Source organism: Cornus florida, unplaced genomic scaffold, assembly GCF_030987335.1.
Source record: "Cornus florida cultivar Cherokee Brave unplaced genomic scaffold, ASM3098733v1 CherokeeBrave_3.0.0_Hap2_Chr09, whole genome shotgun sequence".
NCBI lineage: Eukaryota > Viridiplantae > Streptophyta > Magnoliopsida > Cornales > Cornaceae > Cornus > Cornus florida.
The window spans coordinates 72,964,979-72,977,458 of record NW_026775579.1 but is presented as its reverse complement, the minus strand read 5'-3'; the positions used below and the strand labels follow the sequence as shown (position 1 = coordinate 72,977,458).

Here is a 12,480-nt window from a genome sequence, read left to right as displayed (position 1 = left end):
TAGTTCGTGTCAGCCATTCCCTCAACGAGCATATCGATTCTTGGGAGAGGAAAGCTGTCCTTCGGGCAAGCTTTGTTAAGGTCGGTGAAATCCACACATAGCCTCTATTTTCCATTTGCCTTCTTCACTAGGACCACATTTGCCAGCCAGTTGGGGTAGTACACCTCTTGAATAAAGTTGGCTTTTAAGAGCTTTTCCACCTCTTCTAGCCTAATTCCTCTCTGGAGTGAAAGTCCTCCTCGTTTGTCTGATAGGTTTAAAGTTAGGATTTACATTTAGGCGGTGCTCCATGATAGTTGGGTCTATACCCGGCATGTCTTCATGCGCCCATACAATTACGTCTTGATTCTTCTTGAGGAATTTTGAAAGTTCATTATTAATACTTGGGGGGAGTAAAGACCCTATACTCACTTTTTTCTCGGGCTCACCATCACCAAGGATAACCTCTTCTAGCTCCTCTGTAGGTTTCGCTCTATGAAAGTCTTGCCTTTCTCTCCCTTCCAACTCTTCAATCATAAGTGCCTCTTGTGATTTTGTTTTTCTGAGAGAGGCGACATAAAATTCTCGAGCCATTGTTTGGTCCCCTTTTAGCTCTCCCATACTATATTCGGTTTGGAAAGGCATTAGGAGATGGTAAGTAAAAGTGATTGCTTTCATAGCATTCAATGTTGTCCTCCCCAGGATAATGTTATATGATGATGGGCAGTCCACCACTAGAAAGTCCACCATTACAGTGACCTGCTTTGGATTGGCTCCTGCAGTGACTGGAAGGGTAATTACCCTCAGTGGATATACTTTGTCACCTGAAAATCCCACCAGTGGTGACTTCATGGGGCGGAGCTTCTCTCGGCCGATTTTCAATTTGCTGTATACCCCGAGAAATAGTATGTCTGCCGAGCTACCATTGTCTATCAGTATTCGTCGCACAGTGAAATTAGCAACGACCATGAAAACTACCAGAAAGTCATCGTGGGGCTGGTGAATTACCTTGTCATCTTCTTCAGAAAAGTTTATGACTGGCTCCTCAACTCGCGGTAATTTTGTTGGAGGACTTGTCACTCCAACGTCATTAACCTCTAAAAAATTTCGAATTCTCCCGGCATGTGCCCTCCAAGCCGAACTCGTCTCCCCACCACCAGCGAAGCTGTAATACCTCAATATTTTAAAGGATTTATTAATTGGGGTTAATTACTTATATTTTATTTTTAAATAATTTATTTAATTTAATTGGGTTTAATTGATTTTATTTTATATTTTTATATGATTTGTTTTTATTTAATTGAGTGCTTAGATTAATTGCCTTATTTTAATTAGATTATATTTCGTGATTTTATTTGTTGAATTGATATGATGTTTTGCTTTGTGGAATGTTTCGATTGAATTGTTTATTTGAATTGTGTGTATTTATACTTGTGTGAATTGTTTTTTAATTATTTGTTGTGTGAATTGTTTGTTAATTATTTGTAATTATTAGATTTAATTTTATTAATTTAATTGTTTTATTTTAATTGAATTGGGCTTAAGATGAGTGGGACCAATGGATATGGTATTGGGCTTGGATGAAACATTATTGGGTTAATTAATAAAGGCCTATGGTTATTTGATTATTTAAATGATCATTTTTGGATAATTATAAATATATATAAAAATAATTAATTTATAAGTGTTATGGAATGATATATATATATATATATATATATATATATATATATATATATAGTATATCGATATACTATATATATATATATATATATATATATATATGTAATATAATATATATTTATAGATATATATTATTTAAAGATTATTATTTTACTTCATGGTCCTAATTGAAATAGGATTTGGATTTTAATGTGTATAAATATACACATAAGGCTTTAGGGTTAAAAGTTTTATATGTTAGAAAAATAAGAGAGATACACAGAGAAAGAAAAGGAGAAGGCTAACAAAGAGGAGACCGGATTAGAGAAAGAGGACGCCGGAATTGAAAGTGACAATCAAAGTTTGAAGCATCGGTTTCATTTCGAAACTTCAGGCGAGTTCTTCTCTAACTTTCTTCTTAGATCTCATAAGGATTTCACCTTGAATATCAAGGCTTTAGATTTAATTTACTAATTTAAATCATGGTTGGAACGGATTAATCAAAACTATTAAGTTAATTTATTTGATTAAATCATGGTTAGAACGTATTAATCAAAAGAATGAATTATTATATTTTATTCTTTTAAGCTTTAGATTTTAAATTGTTAGATATAATAATTGATTGAATCATGGTTAGAACGGATTAATCAAAAGAATGAATTATTATATTTTATTCTTTTAAACTTTGGATTTTAAATTGTTAGATATATGTATTGTATTTATTTAAAATTAATTGTTAAATTTGATCTATAACCCAAGAAGTTAGTTAGGGTTTATAGAAGTTTTGGAAATTTTCTGGGATTTTTCTGTAATTTTCTGGAATTTTTCTATATTTTTTAGGATTTTATTAGAATTATTTTCCTATATCGATTTGGAAATTATATATGTTTTTTTCTATTATATATATATATATATATATATATATATATATATATATATATACATATATACATAAGACGAGACTTCTGTAACGTAGTCGGCGCATCAACAAGGTATTATAATCCTATGTGGTGTGGCGTAGAATAGGTTGGTGGATAAATTGATCTTGGCCGCCGAGTGGGAGTTAATGGATGGAAGATGATCTGGTGTGGTCTGGTTCCATGGAGTCTCAGTGCACCGCATAAAAGAACCGTAGATTAAATCTACTCAAAGGAAAAGAATTTGGTGCGGTACGAACCATCAAAGTCGATGGACAAGTGAATCATAGTGCGCCACGTGTTGTTTTTAATCTGGTACGGTTGCGCTCACAGTAGGGATTAAGCTCAACCTATTATTATTCTCGTTTTATTACTCAAAGTTTAAACGGTCATAACTTAGTCATCTTAAATCCAAATTAGGTCATTCTAGAGCTCAAATTTAAGGGTTTTTCGTCCTCTTTCCAATGGTATCAATTTCATTTTCAGATTCCCATCATACTAGGAGATATTTATATTTTAGTAAGACGATGTCGGAAAATTATTTAAACCGAGATGGAGTATTTATGGGAAACTATTTCTGACGATGTTTATGTAATACCCCTAATTTTAAAAAGATAATCCTGGTATTTTAATAAATTATTTAATTGCATTTTTGTTTGTTTACGTGCATTTTTAATTATTTAATTGGTTATTTGCCTGTTGAGTTGAATTAATTAAATGAATTGTGTTATTTGTTTTATTTAATGAAATTACATGTTTAATTTGAGTATTGGTTTAATTGTATATTTTATTTTATTGAAATGAATGAAATGTTTTAATTAATTAACTTTCTTTTATTAATTGCTAGCAGACATAGTTTATACATTAGGTTTTGTTTTATGGGCCGATTAAGTGTCAGTTTAGGGTTTAATTGGACTTAGGTATTATAGTTGTCTATAAATACATACCATATGTCTGCTTAGGGTTTTAGAACCCTATTCATGGCATAGTGAAGGCAGAGAGACATTTAGAGAAGCGTGGGAGAAAACAGAAAGGGAAAACAGAACGTTCGCCGGAAACCTTAGGAAGACGACGCTGAGATTTTGAACCGAAATCTCAAAGGCAAGTTCTACTCATAACTCTCTTCCTTTGGCTCGTGTTCTTTACATGTCTAACTCAATTCCAGGAGTACTTAAACATTAAAATTAATTTGGTTTTGTATGTTGGATTTGGTTAAATCAGTACGTGTTCATGAATCATATATTGCTTGTTTTAAATTTTTCTTGCATGGTCCATGTTTTAATTTATGTTAATTAATGAATAAAAGATTTAATCAGTTCTGGAACACCTTGAGAAAACATCAAACTTAATCTAGTTCGCATGGGTGATCACTTGAACAGTACGTTCATGAATGGATAATTGTTCCGGTTTAAATCATTTTTGGAATAATTCATGTTTAACTAATGTCGGTGATTGAATAAAGAATTTAATTGTTTCTGGAACATGCTAGGATCTAATTTAAACACCTAGGAACCCTAGGAATGGAGGACAAACGTCTGGGAAGTCGCCGGACTTGAAGACGAAAAGGGAACAGGAGGAGAGCCGGCTCCCGTTGGAAGGGAGCAGGCTCCCCTAATCAAAGAGCAGGCTCCTTCCAGGAGGGAGCCGGCTCCATGCACTAGGGAGGCAGCTCCTTTGAATTTTTTTTGTTTTTTGGCTTTTCGGTGACCTGTTTGGGCTACGGGGCTTGGATTCTGGAATTTTTAGATTCTGGTAGAAGCTGTATTGGGGTGTTTGGAGATGTTCTAAGCTTGATTAAAATATCTGAGAGAAGATTTATGCAAAATAAAACAACTGTTGTTCTTAATGCAACAGTAAACAATATTTAAACAAATCAGTTTACTATTTCTGGATGAAAGGATTTCAAATTGCTTAAATTTTGGGATAGCAGTTCTTAGTAATAAAATTCTCAGTTAATTCTGTCCTAGTGTTATAAAAATAAGTGTGTGGATTTGTATATTCTGGCTGCTTATTTGGAACTAAGTTGGTTTACGGTTTTCTCGGTGGAAAGGATTGCAAGTTGTTTAATTTTAGTATTGCAATTCCCAGTGATGATTTTCAGTTAATCACGTTCCAGTATTATAAAAATAAACCTGTGAAATTTTATATTCTGTTATGCTTACTTAGAATTAATTGGTTTACATGTATGACCTGTAGTATCAATTATTGGACTTTGTGTAGTAGTATCGAATAAGCCTGTTAATTTACAAAATTTTATCATGCTTAATATGGAACAATTGATGCTTATATTTAATATTTCTATTATCAATTGTGGGATTTATGGATTAGTTGATATTTACACTTATAATCTGTATTATCAACCGCTGGATGTTTGGATTATATGCACCGGTATGAGACGGTTGCATACTAGGGATGGATTAACGCAAATTGCTAAGTCCTATCTATTTTGGAATAAGGGTATGGATTATAAAAATAGAATCCTCTTTATATGTTAGTCTGTGCGACCGTATAAGCTGAACGAATAACTAGATTTCTTACGGATGGATATGATAGGATTTTTCAATATATTTATGGTATCGCGATATGAACTTGAGTCTCAGAGTCGACGGTTAGGGAGCGTATATGTAGTAGGACGCGTAGCTGGATATGATGGGTTGAGGAATACCCTGTTAGGCTTAGGTACTCATGTCCACTCAGGTTCGTTTTGCATGTTGCTTTATATTCAGGTTGAGACCCCCTGCATAGTCCAGTGAGAGTCCCGTAGTGTGGATATATATATATATATACGGACTATATAGCTATTGTTGAATTGGTTAGGATGTACATGCGTATTGAGTCTCTGCTTGGATTGTAGTAGGATAGAACTTATTCATGGGCCTGACCCACTTCTATTTTTTAGGTGTTCGTCAGTTCCAGGCGTAGAAGTTGTTCGTGGTGAGCAGTGATAGTCACTCATTCTTCTGACGACGTATGATCTCTCTTCATGATTTAGTTATGGATTTCTTTTAGTTTTACAGTTCAGTTTGGATTTTCTTTTTAGGGGTCCACTGGATGGATTCCCGAAATGTTAAAATATTGGAGGTTTTGGATTTTAAGTATTTAATATTTAAAGGATTATATTTTAGATTTCTTTCAGCTTTGAATTATTTATTTCACGTTCCGTTTTGTAATCTATGTTCATTTAAATATTAATTGTTTTATATTTCCCTCGAGTTTGGGATTGGGCCTGATCAACCCATGTCTCAGATCCGAGGGGTATCACAGTTTAGTAGCATTTAAATTACGTAAATATAATTAAATTAATATATTGTTATGGAAATAAGTATATATATATATATATATATATATATTTCTATATATGTATATATGGTTTAATTGTTTAGGATCAGTATGGAGGGATGTGCGTATATATATAGATATATATATGTATATATATTATTTAAATAATTAAATATTATTATGGATGGTATTGTACATATTTATATATTATATAATATATGTGTATGTATATATATATATATCATTTAAGAAGATTAATATTATTATTATTATTTGATATATCTGAATAGACTGGTTATTAAATTAGGGTTGTGCTTATAATCTGTATGAGATATCTATATATAAATTAGTTATCGTTGAGCCTACAATTTGTACATGGATGAGTTGCCATAAGCGTAAATATATTACCTAAGTATTTGTATAAATAAAATACATACATAGGAAGCATGGATGAGTTGCTAGTTTATTAGTATAAATATATATACTTGTAGAGGCATGGTTGAATTGTTAATGTATAAATAAATATACTTAAAGGAGGTATGGTTTAACCATATCAAGAGGAAAACCTAAAATGAATATTTCATTTACTATTAACAACTGATACAGCCTTTGACTTTTGTTTTTTTTTTTTCTTCCTCGTTCGGCGTGCCCATGTGTTCTCATATAAACACTAAACTAATCCAAATAATATCAAGGAAAAAAAAAACAAAACAAAGTTTCAATTAATGCTAACAACATAATGCATGTATATAGGGAATTCTCGATCGGCGCGCATGGAAAGAAACACACACAGATTTTGTATATGCATGTAACTGGTTCATAGTAATTTGATTCATGCTCCTCGTTCCGCGTGTATGTCTTATGAAACAAATAATACTAATAAGAAAATAATGGAAACTTCAATTAGCAATTGCAATCAATAAACTGATACTAAACTGTGTGGCGTGCATGTATTTTTCCCCTTCCTCGTTCGGCGTGTAACACTTTATAATTAAAGTGTATTTCAATTACATGTAACAATTGGATCAAGCTTTTAAAAAAAAAAATCATGCTACAAACAAAAAAAAAACAAACAGACCCAGCCACCAAACAAACACATTAAAACATATTAAAATTTAATTTATCAAAATATGACAATTCATCACAAATCCATTATTAAAACATATAAACTTTAATTTCTAAATTAATTAGATCCCATTAATTTATTTACAGAACCTAGAACTAATATAGCATGCATAGGGTATGAATCAAAGGAGAAGAGCAGAATTAAAACTTGCCTTTAGGGATTTGATAAAAACCCTAACCTCCTTCTTCCTTTTTCTCTTCCTTCTTTCTCTCTCTAAAATATAGTACGTGATATATTTTTTAACCTCATTCACAACTCTATAGTTATATATTTATAGGCAACTAAAATAACCATAATCCTTTTCCCATTCCAAGACAAACTAAAATAAAATAAAAATAAAATTAAATAAAATTAAATACTAAAAAGGTAACTTAAATATATATTACGTATAATCTATGTGTACTCTTTTTTATATATAATATATAAATATATATCAGATTATTATTAAAGGACTTTCCTTATTTATATATATATATATATATATATATATATATATATATTTATTAAATAGACATATACATGGGTAATTATCCGTACCCATTAAACCCCTTATCCAAGTAGTCCATGTCAGTCCAATTGATTGGTCAATTACTACTATACGTATCCAATTCCTTAAAAATATAAAAATAAAATAAATAAAATAAAAATAAAATAAAACAATTAAATTCCTAAATAAATACACATCATCACATACAATTCAATTTAAACAAATAATTAAATCAATTAAACAAGTAAACAATTAGCCAAGAAAATAACTAAATAATTAAATGCAATTAAAACTATTAAAATAATACCGAGACTATCCTTTTTAAATTAGGGGTATTACATTCTTCCCCCCTAATAAAAGGAATTTCGTCCTCGGAATTCGCCCTTACCTTCTTCCATTATATCTAGAAACTGTGAGCGAATGACATCTTCCTATTCCCAAGTAGACTCAGCCTCATTATGATGACTCCATTGGACACGTACTAACGATATGACTTTATTGCGAAGAACATGATCCTTACGGTCTATAATGCGACACGGTGGCTCCACATATGTTGCATCCGATTGCAACTCAATCTCAACCATATCTATGTGCTGATACCTATCCTCATCGCGCAAAAAATTTCACAACATAGAAACATGAAACACGTTGTGGACGCGATCCAAATGATCCGGAAGTGCCAACCGATAAGCTACAGCTCCAACGCGATTGATAATCATGAATGGACCCACAAACCGTGGTGATAACTTCCCTTTCTTCCCAAAGCACAATACACCTTTCATAGGAGACACTTTGAGTAAAACCAAATCCCCAACCTGAAACTCCAATGCACGAGTACGACGATCTGCACAACTTTTCTGCCTACTCTGGGCAGTGCGCATGCGATCCCTAATAAGAGCAATCTTCTCAGAAGTATCCTTAATGAACTAAGGACCCAAAAATCTGCTCTCGCCAACCTCCATTCAACAAACAGAAGATCTCCATGGTCGGCCACATAATGCCTCAAACGGTGCCATACCAATAGTCTTCTGAAAGCTATTGTTATATGCGAACTCCACAAGTGGTAAATACTCCTCCCAATGACCCTTAAAGTCAAGGACACAAGAACGAAGCATATCCTCCATTATCTGATTAACCCTCTTGGTTTGTCCATCAGTCTGAGGATGATAAGCAGTACTAAGATGCAGCTCTGTACCCAAAGCCTGCTGAAAACTCTTCCAAAACCCTGATACAAAGCTCGAATCCCTATCCGATATAATAGATAATGGAATGCCATGTAACTTCACAATCTCTATAATGTAAAGTCTTGCTAACTGTTCTGAAGTGTAATCAGTGTGAATAGGTAAGAAATGAGTTGATTTGGTTAACCTGTCAACGATGACCCAAATGGAATTGTGATTCTTGAACGAATTAGGCAATCCCTCCACAAAATTCATAGAAATGCTCTCCCATTTCCACTCTGGTATTGGCAGTGACTGTAGAGCTCCTGGCGGCCTCTGATGGTCAATCTTGACCATCTGACAAGTACTACATCGTGAGACAAATAGAGCAATGTCCCTCTTCATACCTGCCCACCAAAACTGCTGCTTCATATCCTGATACATTTTGTCACCTCCTGGATTAACCGAAAACTCAGAGTGGTGAGTCTCAGTCATCACATCCTTCCTCAACTCATCAGCAGAAGGTACCACTAACCGTCCCTTGTACCTCAAGCCTCCATTAGCCCCAACATAGTAGAATGGAACCTCTCCGGAAGCTATCTCTGCAACTTTATCAATCCACTGCCTATCTGTGAGTTGTGCCTTCAAAACTTTTTGAATGATAGAAGGTGTAACTATCATGCGAGCAAGGAAAGCATCCGACAATTCATCTACCCTCGTTAACGCATTCCACTCAGTAGTGAATAGAGCGAAAAGACTACCAACAGGTCGACGACTGAGTGCATCCGCCACCACATTTGCTTTCCCTGGATGATACTGTATAGAAAATTGATAGTCTTTCACAAACTCCAACCACCTGCGCTGTCTCATATTTAGCTCCCGCTGAGTGAACAAATACTGCAGACTCTTGTGATCACTGAATAATCTGAAGGACTCACCCAACAGATAATGCCTCCAAATACGTAAGGCAAAAACCACAGCTGCCAACTCCAAATCATGCATTGGATAATTAAGCTTGTGAGGGTTAAGCTTCCGAGATCCATACGAAATCGGTCGCTCCTCCTGTATCAAAACACATCCAAGACCCTGCAACGAAGCATCTGTGTACACAAGATACTCTATCCCGCTCTGTGGGGTAGACAAAACTGGTGCAGAAGTCAACTTAGTCTTCAGCTCATCAAAAGCTTTCTGACAATGTTCATCCCATACGAACCGTACACCCTTCTTAGTCAAATGAGTGAGTGGTCCCGCTATCTTTAAAAACACCTGGATGAACCTCCTGTAATATCCTGCCAAACTAAGAAAACTTCGAATCTCGATAGGTGATGTAGGCTGTCCCCACTCAACCACCGCTAAAACCTTGGCTGGATCCACCGCTATTCCCCTTTCTGACACCACGTGACCCAGAAATTTCACTTCCCGCTGCCAAAATTCACATTTCTCAAACTTGGCATACAACTGGTGCTCATGAAGCGTCTGTAAGACTATCCAAAGATGTCTAGCATGATTGTCCTCTAACCTCGAGTAAATCAAAATGTCATTTATGAAGACAATGAAAAATTAATCCAAGTAAGCCCTGAAGACTCTGTTCATCAAATCCATGAAAACCGCTGGTGCATTAGTCAACCCGAACGGCATCACCCGAAACTCATAAGATCTATATCTAGTGAGAAACACTGTCCTCGGAATATCCTATTCCCGAACCCGAAGTTGATGATATCCAGACCGCAGATCAATCTTAGAGAAATAAGTAGCTCCCTTCAACTGATCAAACAAGTCATCAATCCTGGGCAAAGGATACTTGTTACGATTAGTAACCTTGTTCAACTCCCTATAATCTTTACACAAGCGGAGTGAACCATCCTTCTTTTTCACAAATAAAACTGGTGTTCCCCAGGGTGAAGTACTCCTGCGAATAAAACCCTGGCTGAGTAGCTGCTGAATCTGATCCCTCAGCTCCCGCATCTCTACTGGTGCCATCCTATACGGTGCCCTAGCAATAAGCGTAGTGCCTGGAGCTAAGTCTATCACAAAGTCGATCTCGCGACTAGGCGGCAACCCTGGAATTTCCTGAAATACATTCGGGTAATCTTGTACAATTGGTATGTTATCCAATAATACAGTAGTCCCCTCCTCTGTTTCCTCCTCCATATGAAACAAATAGGTGCTAGTGACCCCCCTAGAACGCGGCATAGCGATGACGTACATGTCCTGACCAGGTATGGTGAAAACAACTGACCTATCATAATAATCAACTTGGGCATGGTAATGCGATAACCAATCCATCCCAAGTATCACGTCATAAGTGTGCATGTCCAGGACCAATAGATTGGCTAGAAATCTGAGTCTACCAATGTCTAGTGTCACAGGCCCATCACTCTCATATAAAATGGCTGTATCGCCCAATGGTGTAGAAATATCCTAAGGTTTAGTGCATACCCTCGTCCTCATCCCAGATAAAGTAACAAAAGTCCTAGCTACAAATGAGTGTGTAGCACCCGTGTCAAATAAAACATGTCCATGCAAACCATGAATAAGAAACTTACCCTCAACAGCCTGAGGTACCCGAACATCCTGTGGCATGGGGTTGTACACCCTGCCATAGTGCAACTGCTGCTGCGCCTGTCCCTGAGACTGCGGCAGTGCTGGTAAAGCCTGGAAGGTCTGTCCCTGAATGCGTGGAATCTGTGGAGCGGGTAAAGGTAATGGTGCCCTCTGTCCCTGCTGCACATGCTGACCCTGTCATGCTCTAGGACACTGCCTGGAAGTATGACCATACTCTCCACAAGTGTAATAACTACCCTGGAAAATACCAAATGGCCTCCTCTGTCGGTTAGCCGGTGGCTGATCCTGTCCTGCCTGTGGTCCCCCATTCTGCTGCCTCTGAATAGGTGCCCCATTCTGTTGAGCATCTGAATCACCATTGTACTTCTTCCAAGGTTGATGTCCCTGGAATTTGCCCCTGTCATTCTGTCGGTGTCCGTTCCCATTCCCTTTCTCAGTTGACTGATTAGCAGAGTTTCGATCACCCCGCTTCTCACCCTTAGCCTGTCTGAAGTCCACTGTCAACTAATACTACTGTAGAGTGACGTCTACCACCTGAGCATATGTAGTATAAGCTGGACTACCTGTAATAGCTCTCTTGATAGACCACATCAGTCCCTTAACAAAACTGTTGTGCTTCTTTTCCTCTGTATCCACCTCCTCCGGTGCAAAAAGAGATAAGCGCGTGAACTGTTGCTCATACTCTGCCACTGTCATGTTCCCCTGTTGCAGATTAAGAAACTCAGTCTTCATGGCTGCCTTGACTGCATAAGGGAAATACTTTTCATCAAAGCATGCACTGAACTGATCGTAAGTCAATGCCATCCTCTCCTTGGCGGTGGTAATTGACTCCCACCACTGTAGTGTATCCCCAACTAACTTGAAGGTAGCAAGCATCTGCTTCTGAACCTCCGTGCAATGAACCAAACAAAGATGTCGCTCGATGTCCTGTTTCCACTGATGAGCTGCTTTCGCATCGGTGGAGCCTGTGAACTCAGGTGGGCTCCCCTTTGTGAAAGAACTCTTAGCCTTTTCCCATGTATCAGTCTGAACAATCGGTGCTGGTAACGGTGCCGGCTGTACCTGAGGCTGATTCCGAAGTGCAGCGGTTATCCCTGCTTCTATAGCCTGAGCAATAAGGTCATTGAGGTGAGAAGGAAACTCTGGATCTCTTCCCTGATCCCGAGTCTGCTGAACTTCCTCATGTTCCTTATAGAACTGACCCTCATCCTCCTGACGCTGCCTACGAGCCGCCTCTCTTCGTTGCCTGTTTCTCTGATTGTCCCATCTTCTTCTAGCGTTAACCATTCTGTTAACATAGAAAGA

At 36.5% G+C, this 12,480-nt stretch overlaps 1 protein-coding gene across 1 annotated transcript in view; it reads right to left on the bottom strand.

Moving 5' to 3' along the window:
* Positions 1–210: 210 nt before the first annotated feature.
* Positions 211–12,480, bottom strand: part of LOC132272848 (uncharacterized) — a 29,977-nt gene continuing 17,707 nt past the window's right edge. The window contains exon 3 of the mRNA XM_059773927.1: positions 211–1,144. Within this exon, the coding sequence (XP_059629910.1) occupies positions 211–1,144 (934 nt within the window). The remainder of the gene's footprint in view (positions 1,145–12,480) is intronic.